The sequence below is a fragment of the Apostichopus japonicus genome, chromosome 5, assembly GCF_037975245.1.
Source record: "Apostichopus japonicus isolate 1M-3 chromosome 5, ASM3797524v1, whole genome shotgun sequence".
NCBI classification, from domain to species: Eukaryota; Metazoa; Echinodermata; class Holothuroidea; order Aspidochirotida; family Stichopodidae; genus Apostichopus; species Apostichopus japonicus.
Window position 1 is genome coordinate 6,454,487 of NC_092565.1, and position 18,853 is coordinate 6,473,339.

Sequence of the window (18,853 nt, forward strand, 5' to 3'; positions counted from 1 at the left end):
ATCTGCCCTGGGGTCATTGAGGCCGAATCCCATGGTTCTGGGCTTCTCCCACATATCAAAATATAATAGGCCTATAGACGTCATATGATGCATTATGAGATATTGTACTTCTAATCTCAAGTTATGCTCATACTTGGTTATAAATTCAAAATACTGCAGGAATGGCTTGAACAGTTATGGAAGTACCAAAGGCGAATCAATGATGTTATTAAGGAGGTGGTTACCTGGGCCATTCAGGAAGCCGTAGCCGATGAATGAATCTCGTCAAATGGCCGGGTGTATTCCGCCAAAATTGCAACAGGTGGTGGTCACCCTTCGGGAGTAAGTTCTTTTAAAGTACATTATAATACATTATTTTTGCCTCTAATAAGATAAGGTATACCACAGAAGCGCTGCAAGTTGCCATTCAAAGTATAAACTTTATAATCAATCATTCTGCTGATTCAAACTGCACCGAATGCGGATATAACTGTACAACTAACCTTAGTGTACCTTAATGGCGAATTGTCTCAGAGATCCTCACAAGCGTTTAAGAGAGACATATTTCTTATTTTCATATAAGGTATGAGGTGCTAACATCTTTTTAGTTCTTTGGGTGCTAACGAAAAATTGTGAATGATTTCAGTTATATATATATCTATATCGGTAACTTTGTGTAGTGTAGCCTCTGTCATAGCTTTTTGCTGTTTTCGGCTAATCGTAAGGCTTTCTACTTTTTGTACTCCGGATTTCCCCCATAATAAAACCAGTCACTGTTTCTGTTGGCATGGGATTAAAATTGACATTAATTAACCCAGGGGCGTATCCAGGATTTTCCAAAAGGGGGGGGGGCGCCAGGCATTAATGATCGCCGTCCTGGGGGATGGGTCTAAGGGGAGGGGTGTACAATTTTTGCTTTCAAAGAAGGGCTGAAATACAAAATGGTGTCATAAGCATGGGCGGCGATCCGTACTTCCGAGTGGGGGGGGGGGGGGGGATATGACCTTGTTGACTATCTAAGCGTAGCGCCACCATGAGTTGGCGCGAAGCGTACAAGAAAATTTTGGGATTAACAAACCCTCTAGATGGCCGGAAACGGCACTTCCCGAGGTTTCCAAGCGGCATATACCCAACTTTAAAATAGGGATGTCATGTCCGAAATATCTCATAATCAGGATCCAAAATACTTTTTTTTTAAATTTCGGGTGTTATTTTGGGAAAATTGCCCCTGTCAATCTTGTTTCAGGCCCAACGTTAGAATGTTCGAGAGCTCTGTTATATTATTCGATGAAGAAAATGGCCTCATGCAGGCTATTATAGGCCTATACACATGCAATACACAATTACACATAGTTACATTCCTAGGTACCGATTGCTAGGGCATCCAGGTGAAACGTGTATTAAGCATTACCCTGGTTATATGAGATTCTCAGCTGTTCGAGGGAACATGTACGTGTGTAGGCCTACTATAGGGCCTATATGAATACTATGAGGGTGCATATATGTACTATATCAATACCGTGGGCGCAATAATACATTTTGTTGTTATAGGGCCAATGAAGCCTACAGTCAACTATTTTTGCTTTATAAAGACGCTTTATTTGAAAAGATCGCACTGCGTTTATGGTAGGCGAGAAATGAAGCTAAAAAGAGCATTACATCCCCTCCACCCATTTTCATGGGGGGATATATCCCCCCTCCACCCAGGATCGCCGCCCATGGCCATATGTGATCCATTTTTCGACCTTAATAATAAGCAACATTTCCAGTAAATATGGACACAAAATGCACAATTTATTATGGCTGGCATGTCATTTAGTGTTTATAGTGATAATACAAACACAACTACCATCTATGTTTCTAAAACTATTATGCCGCCGAACTTCGCCAGAACCTTTTTTTGGCAAACAAAAAATAAAGCATACGGGAGGGGGGGGGGGTTGAGCGATCACCGACATCTCACATAACGGTCGTCATCAATTTTTTTTTTGTTTTTTTTTGGCTAAACTTTTTTTTTTTTGGTGACGGCCAATAGGGCGCGCGCCTGTTGCGCCCCCCTGGATACGCCCCTGATTAACCGATGGATATTTTGCCTAGGAGCTCCAAATATTATTTCTACACAGAGGCATGCCCGCTGCATTGCTTAATGACGTCATTAACCATGTGTTCACACTTTGGCAATGGCGCCACACTACACTAGTATTATACTAAGTACTAGTAGTAGTACCACATATGCAATACATTACGCCACAATACATGTAAAGTGTGTTGCATACTATACAGATAGCTGTGGGTGGAAATTGTGAATTCCTGTAAAAGAATTTGCTGAAACCTACACTTGCATGGTCCACTTTAAGTGATATTACGTATGCAAACGGATATTGTAGTTTTCCTTAACTAGCAATGCCGACCTATTTTCAAAGGCCTGAAAATGCCCTTAAAAGGGCCAATGGTAAGACATATGTCGAGATTGTTTCACAGCTGCCAAATGTCGAATAGCCTAACACATGGGTTGTTGCCTACATAACTTAGGCTAAGCTTAGTGAACGACGTAAGAGCTGCGTTCGCTTGTTAGGCTAAGTGATAGGCTATTTAGGGTAGGTTTTCGGCTTGTCATTTTTTGGAGGGAGGGGGGGGGGTAGACTGAAGAAGGATTAGGAGGGACGTAACTTTGCAAGAAAAATATGAAAGAAAGGATTCTGAACACAAACATCAAATTCTAAGCCAATATCAATTCTTCATAGGCCTAGCCTATGTCACAAATTATTGTCAGTTCTCCATTGTCATTTTCACAAGTATACAACATCCGAAGATCATAGTCCCAACATAGTGCCATTACTAAATTGAGTAGTTATTCTTTATGATTAAGAAAATATGATTAGTATCTAACCTAAAGCCTAGCCGAAGTCTCGAGTCTTGTGGTGGGTCCTGTTGAGTGTTAATATAGGCCTAGGCTGGTGTAACTTAAGTAGTCGCCTACTAAGGAACAGTTTCGGCTACAATGCCCTTCAAGGAATATTTCACATCCAAAACAAATCCAAGACAAATTGATGATTAACTGATGATGTTGGCTCAGCGTTAAACATTTTCCTGTATCCCTTGTGCAAAGTTTATCGGGCGCCTTCTTATTCCAACCAAGTCCCAGGTCAGCAATAATTGGTACAACCTTGTAATGTCTGACCCACTTCCAAAGGTAATTTCTTCTGTTATTTCACCATTCTCTTTTCAGAGTTTATTGATGTAGGAAAGAAAGAACCTGCTCTAGAAGTTCTTTGTGATGTGATCAAGAGCAAGCGACATCGAACATGGCAGAAGATCCACGAACCCATCATGGAGAAGTACCTTGGTCTTTGCGTGGAGCTAAGAAAGAGCCATGTAGCAAAGGAAGGGTTGTATCAGTACAAGATAATCAGCCAACAGGTAGATTTAATGGCTCAATAGTTCAAATGCCCTTGCTACTTGTATGGAAATAACTGTGAAGGTTGTATTTTACACTCTGGTGATTCTTAGTAAGACCCAAAAAATGTGGTTTGCTCAAACTATGTGTACCTTTGGTTCTTGTACCTCTTTACAGACCATTTTTAAGTTGTGAGATGGACAGTTAAATTTAGTTTCATGGTTTATAGTCAGCTAATTTGAACTTTGTGGTACAGGCAACTTAAATGTTCTCAGACAGTCTGGAAAACAGGGAAAAGTTAAGTCCATCAAAGTAAGGAGAAATTTTCATTTGAACAGTTCTCCTGATATGGTATGACTTATATGAGCAAACTTTTTTTTGAAGAAGTGTGAGAACAAGTTATAGGCATTTATCAAACTGGTGAAAAAATATTGACTACAGCATGTCATGTTTTTGGGGTTCATGCATTGTTCTTTGAATGTCCACCCCACCAAAAATCAACAAGTAAATATGGTAGGCTGACTTAAGGTAATCGAACAGTAGCTCATTATGAGTGCGCAGGAACCATAGTTAATCCTAAGACTTGTCTTTTATCTTGAACTAGTCTGGAATTTAATTGTTTCAAAGTGCGGGAACCATCTATCTATGATGGAGCTTATTATTCAAAGGATGTGACAGTCTGTTCTTTGAATTATTAAGATGTCGCTGATTTAAACATTTCCTGAGTCCAACATGTAAAGAGTGTCTGCTTTTAGACTGCGAATCGTCTGCATGACTTGTAATTGTGTCCCATATAATTATTCATCCCCACACTCTCACAGGTCAATGTAAAGTCCTTGGAAGATGTAGTGAGGAAGTACCTACAGTTGGCTGAAGCAAAGACGGAATCAGCTCGTAAGGAGTCCGCGCAGACGGTAGATGACATTGATGACTTGGATAATGTCAATACTCCTGAAGAGTAAGTTGTTTTAGTATCTTGTTGTCGTTCCAGTTTAAAAAAAACATTCTTGTATAATGTCATCTCATTCCCCATTTTGATGTAACATCTGCTGCTTTCAAAATACGACCATAAACCTTCTAGATAGTTTTTAATTATTTAGTTGGTGCAAAATCGTGCAAGATTTATTTCTTTTTGCAAGTCTTCCTCCAGGAACTTAAAGGATAACCGACTGACTTACTTGAAAAGTTTACTCTGTTGGGAACAGACTTGATAAAAGTATTTATTTCCCAGCTCTCTCAGTGTTTGTTCTTTCCTGACCTTATGCAAAAGGGTAGAATTTATTTTATATTTCCTCTCCAATTTTTTATCATTATTTGTCTTTTCTCCCTCACTTTCATCTGAAGGCAACTCATGTTTCAGACTGTGTCTTATAGTTTCAGTGGGTTGGTCAGTCATGCCTACCTACCTAGCCACCTACCTGTCTGCATATAATGTGATGTCACATATATATTTATCTGTTTATATCCATAGTCTGCTACTCAGTGCAGTCAGTGGTGAAGATGTCCAGGCAAGGACAGATCGAGTGGTGCTAATACCCTGGGTTAAGTTTCTTTGGGAGTCTTATCGTCAGTGCTTGGATCTCCTCCGAAACAACAATCGTCTTGAAGGCCTCTACCAGGATGTGGCACATGGAGGTAACTTTTCCATCGTTTTCTTTGGATGGTGTGAAACATTCTGCAGAGCTCTGTAATGTACTTGTCCATCATGGTTGATATGTCGATTTTAATTGTAACCCTAACGATATTTACTTGTTTTCTTTCAAAATTACACTGTTGTTGTGGGTCTATCATTATACCAACAGCTTACAACATTACCTCCCTGTAGGAGCGGTTCTGTAGATTAAGCACCAATTCGACAGACTTTGTTTTCATCCTTCAAAGTAGACATATAAATCCCTGACTTTACATACAGTAAAGATGGAACTCGAGGTAAACAGAATTCTCCTTATCGAGTCTTTCCATTGCTCATTGGTGGTATTCTTTATATCGAAACAGGAGCAGATTGCCTGTTGAAATTACCGATAACATCCTTTGGTTTACAACTTAGGTAGATAGTAATTCTTGACACCGATCAAAATCAAGTCCTGTACCTCTTTTCTATTGAAATTAGCAATGATGAAATCTACCGTTTGTTCTCTTGCAGCGTTCCGTTTCTGTCAGAAGTATCAGAGGAAGACAGAGTTCCGTAAGCTTTGCGATAATGTAAGTGTCTCACGTTATATTGCAACTCTACCTAATGAAGCTGTTTTGTTTTTAGTTGATACTGTGACTCGTATTCGCCATCATCTCGTCTGACCAACGGAATCAAGAAAAACTTGGGAGAGGCCAATTCTTGCAAAGATCTCAACTTTCTTTTCAGTCCAGCGATGGTTTCGAATGCTTGTGCTTAATGAAAGACAGGGTATTTTTAAATTTATGTTTTTATAATAAGGTGCTGTTTGAAGTTTCATGCAGCCAATGTTATGATATATTTACTTTTTACTCACAAATAGTCACAATATCATGTAAGAGGAATGAAGGTGTGGGTGAGTAGGGGGGGGGAGCTGGATTTTGTTAACTGCTCTGTAAATAAAGCATGGGTAACCCGTGTTATTTTCATCAATCTTAGGTTTCTCATGTGGACAGATTTATCCATTTGCTGAAACATTGCTTGAATCCGGGAATGAGTTGTCAGACCTTTGGATCACACGACTAATTTTTGTAAAAAAATTTGTCTTTTTTTTAATTTTCATGGACAGCTGAGGAACCATCTAGCCTTGATTCAGAAACATCAGAATCAACCCCTCTCTATTAACCTGAACAGCCCAGAGAGTCAGCAGGTCCACTTGGATACTAGACTCTTCCAGTTAGAGACTGCTATCCATATGGAGCTATGGCAGGTATGTGAAAAAACAGCAGCTCTGAGAGAATACTCGTGTTTGATAAAGTGCCATATAAATAATTAGCACTCTCGGGTCAGTCTGTAAACTGTGCAGTTGCTATTGATTTAATGCGGCCTTTTGATGGTTTAAATGCTGTAACTGAATAACTCTTAGCCAAGAATGTGCAAGAGTCTACACTTCATCTTTTAATTTGTAGGGAGGACAAAAAAATTTAACAAAACAAGGGGGAAAAGTGATATAAAAATAACTGTTAGCAGGGTGACTAAATGATACATCTGAAGAATTCATAGATAGTGGTGTAGGTTGATGATACCAATAAAACTTCTTTTTACTCTCTAATTATCATGTAACTGTCTTTTCCTCTGCTTACTCCCTTATTCTGCCTCATTCTCTCCTCCTTTTTGGTTACTTAGGCAGGCAAGTAACCTATGCACTCAATTTTGGTGTGTGTGTGTGTGTGAATTTATGCGTGTGTGTGTATGTATGTGGAGCAAACTTGTTCCACTGCTTCCCATCTTCCAACATTGGATCCTAGGTGGAGAACCTTGGCGAATATATATTATCGTCAGAGAGGATCTCGTAAGACAAACAAGATAACCGTGAACACGTGTAAGATGCAAAAAGGCTTTTGACTCTATCAATTTTTGGCCATCGCAGGAAGCTTACAAGGCTGTTGAGGACATTCATAACCTCATGGAGATATCCAAGAAGACCCCTAAGGCACAACTGATGGCCACCTACTACACCAAGCTAGGCCTGGTCTTCTGGAAGTCAGGAAACCGGCTCTTCCATGCATGTGCTCTTCATCGCCTGCTGCAGTTGTCCAGAGAGCATCGCAAAAACCTTAGCACAGAGGAGATGCAAAGGTAATTTCTTATTAAATGTGTTTGAGCTCTTTCAGATACTACAACACAGTTTAAAAACATTTGTAAACATGAATGGTACTCATTGGCTTACCTTTATACCTTTATTGGTAATTGTATGAATGAATGAGAAGCCTAGGTTTTGACCTAAACATGTCACTTTTCCTCCCCCTCCCCCCCCCCCACCAAGGGTCTCTCTGCAGCAATCACATCAGATCTTCAAATGTTTATACTGCCTAATCTCATGTGACAGGCATCGAATGGCTAATCTCATGCTTTTTTCCCCCTCATGCTTTCATAGGATGGCTTCTCGGGTTTTACTTGCCACCCTATCGGTGCCTATTTGCCCTCCACGTAATGACATCGGTGATATGCTGGACATGGGAAACACGGCTGTGGACAACGAGCGCAAACTGGCCAAGATGTTGGGTCTTCAGACTCCTCCCAACCGTGCTCAGCTTGCTAATGACTTGGTGAGTTTGGCCATGTTGATAACGAGGGACTATTATTTAACGAGTTAACTACTAAACTCAACAAAGACACAACATTCCTGTTTTGAAAGGAGAAATACACCAGTTATGTCACGTTTCTCATGTAGCTTGGCCTGTATCACAGAAAGGTACTGACATTGAAGGATTTGAAATCCCTATTCATATATGCAAATGCTTGGCTTATTCACTAGGAAGCCAGTGCCTTATTTTGATGAGTAGACGCTTGGATAACAACATTGATAAAGAATTAGTTGTTTGTGCCAAGACTTCAACATTCCATTGGAAGATTTTTCAATGTTATTAATATTTCCTTTAACAGCATCCTATTTCATAATAATAATAATATATATACATCTTCCAAGTCATGAGTGTTCTTGTGTAATTAATTTTTGTTATATGATTATTATGATAATTTTATTCCCAGATCAAGTACAATGTGGTTCCCCACGTCCTTCCTGAGCTTCGTGAACTCTTCAACTGGCTGGAGATTGAGTTCCACCCTCTACACCTGTGCAGCAGAGTCAGTGATGTCCTGTCCTTCTTGGAAGCCAGTGACCCCGACCTTGCCCAGTATGTCCCAGCCCTCCAAACTAACACTCTTGTCAGACTACTGAAGCAGGTTAGTATCATTTATAAATATTATATAGTTTGTGTTAGCTGACCGACCATCCAAAAGTGATATTTACAGGGAATTATTAATAACAGATACGACGAGTTGTCGTGTATAGACTTTCGTTACAGCTGGTTAAACTTTAACTTTAAAACATTCTCTCTCTTTCTCTTCTACAACTTCCTCCCTTGTGAAGCATCTTCTCCTGCTTAATTTCCAGAATAAAATCAAACAGGTATGAAGATAAAAGAAGGGGTGGAGTCCTTCTTTTAATCCATTGCAATCGTACTTTGAGTAATATCTTGCAGGTTTGGAAAAATGAGCAGAGATTCGTGAACAACCCAAAAGAGCTCTTTTTTGCTACTAGTAACTAACTTATAACGGATGTCTGTTTTGTTTTCAATAGGTTGCCCAGATGTACGATACCATTTCAGTCTCCCGTATCATGGAGTTGGTACCGTTCTACAGTCCCTACCAGATTGAGAAGACCATTGTAGAGTCTGCCCGAAATGGAGCAGTCCAGGTATGGCATAAACATCAGAGTGATCGCATGATGCTTTATAGAACTCTGCTAAATAGAGGATCCCCTCCCCCCCCATTAAACTATTAAAATGTAATGCTCGAAATGCCGTAAATGTGATATTGTTTCATAGCATGTATTGAATTTGAAATACAAAATCATGTAGAGACTGCTGTCTCCTTGAAAGTGGCTGTTTTTATGCGTTCATTGACATGATAGTTTACTTACTCACCAGAGTTAGGGGAGTTATGCAAAAGCATGGACAATTTTGTTTATAAATATTGGCCCCAGTTGCCTGTACACTTTGCAAAGTTGTGGATGTGTAACTTCTTAGTTATAGAGACCTCTTTGATAAATGTAGCGGGAATTGGTAGAAAACTTATTGCTCAATTATCGTCTGCAGCAGAATACCTTTTTCAAATGCTGATACACAAAAGTTTGAAGTTTATTAATATTTTTCAACATAAATGACAAACATGAATCACTCTCAATATTCTAATAATTTGATAACAAAGTATGGAAGTCCTAGGAATCGCACTATATTATGAGACTGGTCAATCGCTAAACTCTTAAAGACTAATCTAGGATGATCAAGCTGACAAAGTTGATTCATGTCATCTTCCTTTGGGAAGTTAATCACATTATTCACCCTCGTAACTTTTGCATCGTTCCATACCCATACTTTGAAAGCAAATGTCCACCTAAAGTGTTATGCAAATATAGCAATCCTCGGGTACATCTACTAGAGAGTGTTGAAGACTTTTACTAAGTGCTAGATGTTGTGTTGGAAAGTAATTTCAATTCTCCCTTTAGTAAACAACAGGGGTGGACACTGCAGGCATTGGTCCTAAAGACTCACCAACTATAAAGTTCTTTTCCTTTAGTAAACATCAGGGGTAACACTGCAGGCATTGGTCCTAAAGACTTTTGTGTCTGGGTATTGAGAGCTGTCTAAGATTATTATTTGATAATACGTGTCGATAAGTCATTTGCATACCCCAGTTCTATACCCATTCTTTTTCTTTTGGTTTCCCTTTTAGATTCGATTGGATCATTCTCAGCAGATGTTAAGCTTCGGCGGTGAACTGTCTGTGTCTCAGACCGGTGACCAACAAGATGACGGTCCAATGGTCCAGGAGATGCCTTCGGAACAGATTCGCCAGCAGCTGACACAGATGTCCAAAGCCCTCCACCACGCACTTCAACTTATTCGCCCCGCCCAACTTCTGGTGAGTAGACTGCTCGTACGTCTTGTCAGTTTTAGAACTTTTTGTTTCATTCAGTTTTTGCCGTCGGGTGGTAAGGCCTAGTGAGTGTCAACCGCTATCGGCATCATACCTCTCAGAGTATATGCCCCTGTGTTAATAAGTTGCAGATCCCTCTCATTAGCCACGGATCACCGCAACATGTGCAACGCGAGGAGACAAACTTTTTGCACTTGTGGCATCATTCATAGTTGCGGGAGAGGGGTGGCATCGTCCATAGTTGCGGGAAATTTGTCGCTCAATTTTGATGAATTCTGATCTCTCGAAACAGGAAGAGAAGAAGAACCAGAAGCAGCAGATCATCCAGAGTTATCGTCGTAGCGCCGTCAAGGACCACCAGCGAATCTTGCAGCGTAAACAGATCATCGAGGATCGCAAGGAGAGATTGGAGAGTATCACGGTCCAGAGAGTGAGTTCTTATCAGATTTTTCCTTGTACATAACTCGTACTAAAATCTCCTTATTCAGAAGAAGATTTACACTTTAGATTAATGTTTCTTTTTTTGGTAATATTTTTTTCTAGAAACTCTTTAAGATTTGTAACATAAGCCAATTATTCAGATTTTTTGTTGTTGTACTGATGTGGCAGATTATTTTCTCATTCACCCATTTAACTGTTTTCAACCTGTGGGAAGAGTAGAACCTCAGTGCGAAATGTTTTAGTAGACTTATCCTTGTAGAAATTTAATCTAACAATAGTGACTTATTTGTTGCTTTGGATGGAATGCAAGGTCAGATGTTTAAACTTACATAAGCACCTCTTGGTCTGCCCTTCTTTCTCATCAGACAATTCCCTTCTGCCTCTATATATATAAACGGGGTCGCTAGCCTCGACAAAAATGTTTGGACTCTTTTGTGTTCCGTTGGTGAATAATGCAAGTCGTGATAAATCTTAGCAATTTTATTTAAATTTGATCCCGTAGGAACGAGAAGAGCAAGACCAGCTGGAGGAGCAGCAGAGAGTACAGCGAGAGGCAGAGCAGCTGCGTCTGAGCAGGGAGGCGGAGGACAGGGCCAGACGAAAGCGTCAAGAGGAACTGGAGGAGATCCAACGGAAGCACGCCAAGGAGAGGATTAAGACCCTGAAGCAGTCGTCTGTCGCTCCTAAGATGTTCAGCAAGTACACCGAAGAGGTAAGGTTCATTAGAAAGGGGGCTTTCCCATCCATATCGATGGAAATTCAAACAGAACAAGAAGGAAACTGATTAGAAACTTATAAAAGAAATTTTGAAAGTAGAGAAGATGTAGTATGTGGCTCGGAGGTGTGTGTTAGCGAAAAAGAACAGTCAGAGTACTTGCAAAACCAGCCTGAGAAAATGTTGTAAAGGATAGAATTAACAGATATAAAATGAGATAAAAAAGAAGGAAAAAAAGACACATACATGAAGTTCAACATGCTTTGTTTTGGTGAACCATATACCCTGACTTCCCACTCCCCACCTTATATTTCAATATTTAATCAGAAATCTTATTTAATTAACTTGCTAAAACTCTTTTTTGGGCAATTCTTGCAGGAATTGGAGAAATTGGACGCGGATGAGATCATGGCCAAGCATGTGGAGCAGTTGGAAGCCGAGAAGAAGGAACTGCAGGCCCGTCTGAAATCTCAGGAGAAGAAGGTTGGTTGTTTTTCTTAAGTTCTGTATTATTGAGCCTGAAATGAGGCTCAGTGTTACAAGGTTCTTTGTTGACATGACTAGCCAAAGAATGACATAGATGTAAATTATGGCATTTTTCAATTTGCATTTTACAATGTGATTTTTTTTACTGGTAAGAAGAAAGTGTCTGGGTGGCAAAATGTGAGGATCAAACTCAGTTATTTTTCAACTTTGTTTTGTTAACCTTTATTTTGAAAACATTCCAGGCGGTTGCCCTAGTTTGATCCATTGCAATGTAATATCTTTTGAGTTACATTCATTACGTTTGGTTGGTTTAGTTTGATCCATTAAAATGTAATATTTTGAGTTGTATTCATTGTGTTTGGTTGCCCTAGTTTGATCCATTAGAATGTAATATTTTGAGTTATATTCATTGTGTTTGGTTGCCCTAGTTTGATCCATTGCAATGTAATATTTTGAGTTACATTCATTGCCTTTGGTTGCCCTAGTTTGATCCATTGCAATGTGATATGTTTTCAGTTACATTCATTACATATGGTTGCCCTAGTTTGATCCATTGCAATGTAATATGTTATGAGTTACATTCATTATGTTTGGTTGCCCTAGTTTGATCCATTGCAAAGTTATATGTTTTGAGTAGTGTTTGCACGGGGTATCCGGGTACCCACCCGATGTAATATGTTATGAGTTACAGTCATTATGTTTGGTTGCCCTAGTTTGATCCATTGCAATGTAATATGTTATGAGTTACATTCATTATGTTTGGTCGCCCTAGTTTGATCCATTGCAAAGTTATGTTTTGAGTAGTGTTTGCACGGGGTATCCGGGTACCCACCCGATGTAATATGTTATGAGTTACATTCATTATGTTTGGTTGCCCTAGTTTGATCCATTGCAATGTAATATGTTATGAGTTACATTCATTATGTTTGGTTGCCCTAGTTTGATCCATTGCAATGTGATATGTTTTGAGTTACATTCATTATGTTTGGTTGCCCTAGTTTGATCCATTGCAATGTAATATGTTTTGAGTTACATTCATTGTGTTTAGTTAAACTGATAACCACACCTACCAAGTCTGCTTTATTTTGTAGAAGCGAAGGAATATACACATGTAGGCCAAATTAAAAACACCCAATCGCAATTTGCATCAACAGGTAAAATCTTGAAATGTTTTTATTCCCGTTTCCAGATCGATTATTTCTGCCGTGCCCAGAGGGTTGAAGAAATCCCTCTGCTTGAAAAGCAATATGAGGAGGAGGCGATGACTAGCAAGGAATTGTGGGAGGAGATGGAAAGTGAAAGGGTAAGTCAGACTTAATTGATTAAATAATTTGTATTGGGATAAAAAGGGCTCTTATATTGGATGTTAAGGCAGTTGTTTGTGGTTACACCTCCCAAAGTCTCTTTTTTTTGTGATTCTGAACCCTGCACACATTGATCACCGCTGCATATCCATCCCTTGTGCCTTTTCCGTCAACCACAGAGGCTTTGGATACCAATTGCAGGTAAGGCCGAACATTTTCACAGATCTCGATGTTGCACCACAGAATGGAGAGGATCGTAACCCTAGATGGATAATTTAAACGGAGCACAAGCTGTTAGCTGTCCTCAACCTTCATCAAATTTCCATGTTTGCGTGAATTGTCATGTGAGGGTTTAGAATATTCTGAGCTGGTTAACTCAGGATGTCATTATGTAACTCATATTGCTGGAAATTGATGAATGTATTTGGTTGACATCTATGATTTCTTCTAATTTTAGATTGAAATGGCCCAGAAAGAAAGAGAACATGCCCTGGCCATTCGGGATCGGTTGAAGAGGATGACAAAAGACAAGAATGAATTCCTCAACATGCTCAAGGAAACCAGATCAAATATTTACAATGTAAGAGAATAATTCAGAGGATGAGAAGTGAAGAAAAAAGGGGCATATTATTTTGTAACCATTATTACATCATCTTGTATTCCAGTCCTCAAAGTGTGTGCTTTTTCAAAATGTTTTTAGTTTTTTGAAGCATTTAGCTACATTGTATTGATTTTTTTCTTCTTAATTTGCATGTTTTAACAAAGAGGTGCACAAGTTTATTCCTCACCACCTTCTGTGATGTTACTACTGCCTGTAAAGGTACCCTGCGGTATTGACTATGTTACAACTAACTGTTCAATTGATTAACCAATTGTGGATTGTTCAAAGTGTTGTAGGACTAGGCTAAGAACTAGGCCGAAAAGAAAGTGGAGAGTGGTTCTCGGGATACTGTGAGAGTCGATTTCTGTAACGGAAATTGCGTCGTGAAATAATATGATATAATGTCTGGCAACGAGTTGTGGATAGTTTGCATGTTACCATGGAAATCAATTGGTCATCTTCCTCACAGGACAAACTGAACACCTTCAACGAAATGATCAAAGAAGCTAGGGGTAAACGCCTGATGGAGCGTAAGCAGAAACGCAAGAATGATAGACGACTGAAGTGGGTGACGGAGAAAGAAGAGGCGGAGCAGCAGAGGCGAGACGAAGAAGCTAAGCGAGGTATGGTTTAGCTGCACAGGATTGGGCAATCACTTGTATTCGTGACCGTTTGGGTCTTTTAACTTCCCAACAAGTTATTGCAAAGCCTGTTTGCTGCTTGTTAACATTTCAAAAGAGGGACAGGTGGTAATTCTCAATTAGTTTACAAAGGACAGGTAGGAAGTGAACACAAAATTTCTTTGGGCTCCTTACGTTACGTTTCTACGTTTTTGTCGGTCAAAAAGTCAATTTGCCGCTGGACTCTTGTATCCATCTTTTTTTTAATTAATCACCCTCTGGAGACTTGAGTCTCTAGACTACCCGATAGGAGTTAGGACTGTCCAGTCTGTAACGTCTGACCTTCTTCTCTCATCAGAACGTGAAATGAAGCAGAAGAAAGAGGAAGAAGAATACCAAGAGAGGTTGCAGAAATTGAAAGAGCAAGAAGAGAAACAAGCTGCCAAGTAAGTGTCATCAGCCTGAACATTACAGTGCATTGTTGAAAGTGGTGGATGACTGTTTCTTAACAGAATTATGAACCAATGGAGGAGGGATAATTATTATAGCTTAGGTGTTGATGGACAAAGGTGGTCAGTTCTGTTGCAATGATTGCCTTAACGCATCACTCCTCCCACGTCTCTTTATGTATTATTACTAGATTGAAGTAAAGGATGTTCAAAAAAGTTTGCAAAATTGGGATGAAATGGTGGCAGTTTGATGACAGGTTAATGTATAGTTTATAAGTTTAACCAAAAGAAAGGGGATAACTGTGAGATCAAGAGCCTCCTTGTAAAATGTAATTCAGTGCTATGTTTGTTTTTTGAAGAACATGCAGTCTCTGCTGTCGAATTGGTAAGATCTGTTACCCAGTTGGTGGTTGGGATTGATTGTATTTATAGACACTGGAGTGGAGGATAAAAATATTTGGTGTCATGTAATCAGCGAGCGATATTTTTCATCCTTCTCTCTAGGTTGCGTGAAATTGACGAGAGAATGGAAAGAGAGAAGACTCAGGGAGACGCACCCTTCCGTCGGAGGGATGAAGGAAGCGACAGTTGGCGCAGGGATGAAAACCGGAGTGCACCGGAGAGACCTGCTGACTCGGATCAAGCAGGAAAGTAAGTTAAGAATTATCTCTATGGAAATAGAGACCACTGGTACTTAATATTGTTGAGCAGTATGGATGATGTTTGTGTTGTCAAGTCTCCTACTCCAGGAGTAGAGAGCAGCAATTTCCATTTTGTTGTATTGCCTAAGCCTTAAACAGATACATGCCCAGACCTGCACATTGAATCTTGGGTCGCTTTGAAGAAGTCGGGTCCGACGTGTCGTTGTCTGTGACCGGTGGAGCTAATTCACCCAACAACTTCTGGAGTGGAGTGGAAGATGGTGTAAAATCCTAGTGAAGTGGAAATGCCACTAGCCCCATTAAAGTCAGGGGTATTGTTTGCCCTTTTTGATGTCATGATGTATTTAATTTGACGGCTAAATTTTACAGAAAAAAATGAAAATAGTTTCTATCAATTCAGTCTTCCTTTTAGAAAAATGTTGTCCAATATTAGTAGTAAATGTAGTGGTTTCATGTTTCAGAGTTGTTAACACCGAGTCTGTGAAGTGAAGAGTGATTTTAACTTTTACCTTTTAATTCCATTGTAGCCGTCCATGGCGTCCTCGCTTCCGTGAAGAGGGTGGCAGAGGTGGTGGCTTCCGTGAAGAGGGTGGCAGAGGTGGTGGCTTCCGTGAAGAGGGTGGCAGAGGTGGTGGCTTCCGTGAAGAGGGTGGCAGAGGTGGTGGCTTCCGTGAAGAGGGTGGTAGAGCCGGAGCTTGGAGATCTCGGTATCCTGATGGTGAAGGACCTCAAAGAGGTGATCGCGATGATGGCTGGCGGCGAGATGGCCCACCACGGGATGGCCCACCACGAGATGGCCCACCACGGGATGGCCCACCACGAGATGGCCCACCACGGGATGGCCCACCACGAGATGGCCCACCACGGGATGACTGGCGTCGAGATAGACCACCAAGAGAGGTTGGCCGTGGACCTATCGAGGGCCGTGGTGAACCTCGCAGAGAATTTGACAGACCACCAAGAGATTTGGAAAGACCACCAAGGGATCTGGAAAGACCACCAAGGGATCTGGAAAGACCACCAAGGGATCTGGAAAGACCACCAAGGGATCTGGAAAGACCACCAAGGGATCTGGAAAGACCACCAAGGGATCTGGAAAGACCACCAAGGGATCTGGAAAGACCCCAGAGAGAAGTCACTCGTCCATCTAGAGATGATCAACCACCACGTGACGGACCCCCTCATGACAAAGTTGAGCAGCGACCACCACCCGGTCCAGAAGATGCAGCTCCAGCAAAGGACGAAAAACGTGAAGTTCCTTCTGGAGGTGACTCGGCAGGACAGGAACCAGTTAGAAGAGGTGAGCCCCCAGTAAGAGAACCTGCAGCAACTCCTGTGGGCAAGATGCCTTATGACATCAGAAAAGATGAACCAGACTTTGGGCGTGAGTGGGAAGCCCGACGACGAGCAAGAGACAGAGATCTCCAAGAAAATGGAGCCCGTCGTGCATACAGAGATGATTCCCGTAAGGAAGATCATGTTGGTGGATCGGGACGTGACAGAGACATCAAACGTGATGACCGGGATCCCTCCCGACAAGGCGATAGAGGGTTCAGCCGAGACCGAGACATCCGCAGGGATGGTTGGGGTCGTGGAGGGGATGATAGAGGACCACCTCTGGAGAGGTCAGGCTGGCGAGATGAATCTAGACAAGATGGCGGCGGGGCATGGCAAAGGGGATATCGAGATGGTCCTCGTGGTCCTCCTCGAGATGCCTGGAGGTCTGATAGAGGCGGAAGAGACGACCGTGGACCACGTAGATACGACGGAGATGATCGTGGACCTCGAAGGGATGATAGGGATGACCGTGGACCTCGAAGGGATGATAGAGATGATCGTGGGCCACGCAGGGATGATCGAGATGACCGCGGGCCTTGGAGACGGGGCGATGGAGGTGGAGGAAAACCACCTGGCCAAGATGACGGTGGATGGAAAGAACGGGAACCACCAAAGAAAGAAATTCCGAGGAGAAGGGATCCAGAGGATGATGGCGCCAAGACTGTTCGAAAGAGTCAACCTAAAGAAACAGATGATGATGGCTGGACAACTGTAAGGCGCTGAGCATGTCACTGCTGATGGTCAGGGGCATTATTACCCGAACCATATCACAAAAGCTTTTATTGGTTTTTCTTTGATGGTTAGCTAAAAATTTGATCTAATATATTTTTTTCTTCTCACAGTTATGTTATGGCTCAGGCTATATTCACCGTTTGATAATGACTTTCATTTGTAATCCCTAGTTTTGGAACTCTTTTCACTGTTTATGACAAATAGTTAGATCATTAAAACATAATGGAGCAAATTTACATATTGAGTATTGACTTACAGATGGATAGACGTAATGCTACTGCATCAAGTTGAAGAGTATTGTATGCTTGTTCTTCTATCAAATATGAATTTATATGATATTTATATGATAAGCATCAACACTCGAGGGAATTTCAAATTTATTGGGAATAATTTCAAAAGCACTGTGGAAACAGTGAAATGTGATAACTTTAACAAGTGAAAAGGCAAAAAAAAAGAAGAAAAAGGATTAATTATTCTCGATTAGCCAATTGTTTTTTGTAGTTAAAAATGCAGAAAAGTAAAACATTTCAATTTCAAATTTATTTTCAAAAGTTCACAGTCTGTAGTATGTGTAATTATTTTAATAGTTAGTAGCAATTTGTGGTGATGAACAACTTATGGGAAAATCAACCACAGGGTCAGTTTCAAGAAGTCAATGTGTTTTGTATACAATAAGTGGTCAGAGGTACAATAGAAGTTTCTTCACCCAGTATGTTCCCCCTACAGGTGTCAATAATGAGCCCATCACCCCCCCCCTCTCACCATTAAACATGATAGAATTATCGAGACCACACACAAACTTACCACTAAAGGTTTAGGTAACTGCATAGAAGACATGTCGAAGCAGGCAATTTTGTGTAAATTCCAAGGTAATAATAATTAACCTACTGAGCAGCATATTAAAGCCAAATGAATATCTGGTCTGTCAACGGACTTTTATAGCATTCCTCCATGGTATCCCACTCTCTTGCAGGAATTTAAGTCGAGTAGAATCGTTAATCGACCCAAGCTTGTGCCATGGTTAATCATGGTCGCATGTTTAAACTTCACAAACCACTCTCGGTATTACTCTATACTTACATGTATGTATTTGTGTGCAGTATTTCCAAGTATGGTGATGTCTTTACAATGTGGTATCGGACGCGGTCATATTCTCCGGTGTTAAATTGTTCACACTGAGTTTTAAGGTGAACACACAATGGACTTTACACTGCTTGCCCTACTGCAATCTGTTATTTTATGGTGTCGTACTGCTACTTTTGTAATGGGTGTGTCTACCTTGTTAGAAGATTGAAAAGTCTTGGTAAACACTTAAACTATTAGGTAGGGTGTGACAAGGCACTTAATCTATTGTTACCAGCCCATGTATTAATGAAGGACAAATAAGTGATAGACAATTTAGTGCTTATGTGTTTTAATTGTTGTTAAACTTGAATTCATTTTGTCATCCCAAACATAAATTGAGATGTGAAGATGGAATAAATCATTTTTTTGTGAAAGTAGTATAGTTTGGTATTTT

General features: G+C 40.6%; 1 protein-coding gene across 1 annotated transcript; it reads left to right on the forward strand.

Moving 5' to 3' along the window:
- The first annotated feature begins 2,226 nt into the window (after window positions 1–2,226).
- LOC139967428 (eukaryotic translation initiation factor 3 subunit A-like) lies at window positions 2,227–18,836 on the forward strand. Its single transcript, XM_071971196.1, has 20 exons — window positions 2,227–2,431; window positions 3,209–3,399; window positions 4,198–4,334; window positions 4,848–5,011; window positions 5,520–5,578; window positions 6,115–6,255; window positions 6,916–7,124; window positions 7,423–7,594; window positions 8,037–8,231; window positions 8,629–8,745; window positions 9,783–9,971; window positions 10,279–10,416; window positions 10,930–11,139; window positions 11,521–11,625; window positions 12,818–12,931; window positions 13,390–13,512; window positions 14,003–14,156; window positions 14,512–14,599; window positions 15,107–15,253; window positions 15,792–18,836. The coding sequence occupies exons 1-20, from the start codon at window positions 2,383–2,385 to the stop codon at window positions 17,323–17,325; spliced, it is 4,236 nt and encodes a 1,411-aa protein (XP_071827297.1). The 5' UTR covers window positions 2,227–2,382; the 3' UTR covers window positions 17,326–18,836.
- The last annotated feature ends 17 nt before the right edge of the window (window positions 18,837–18,853 follow it).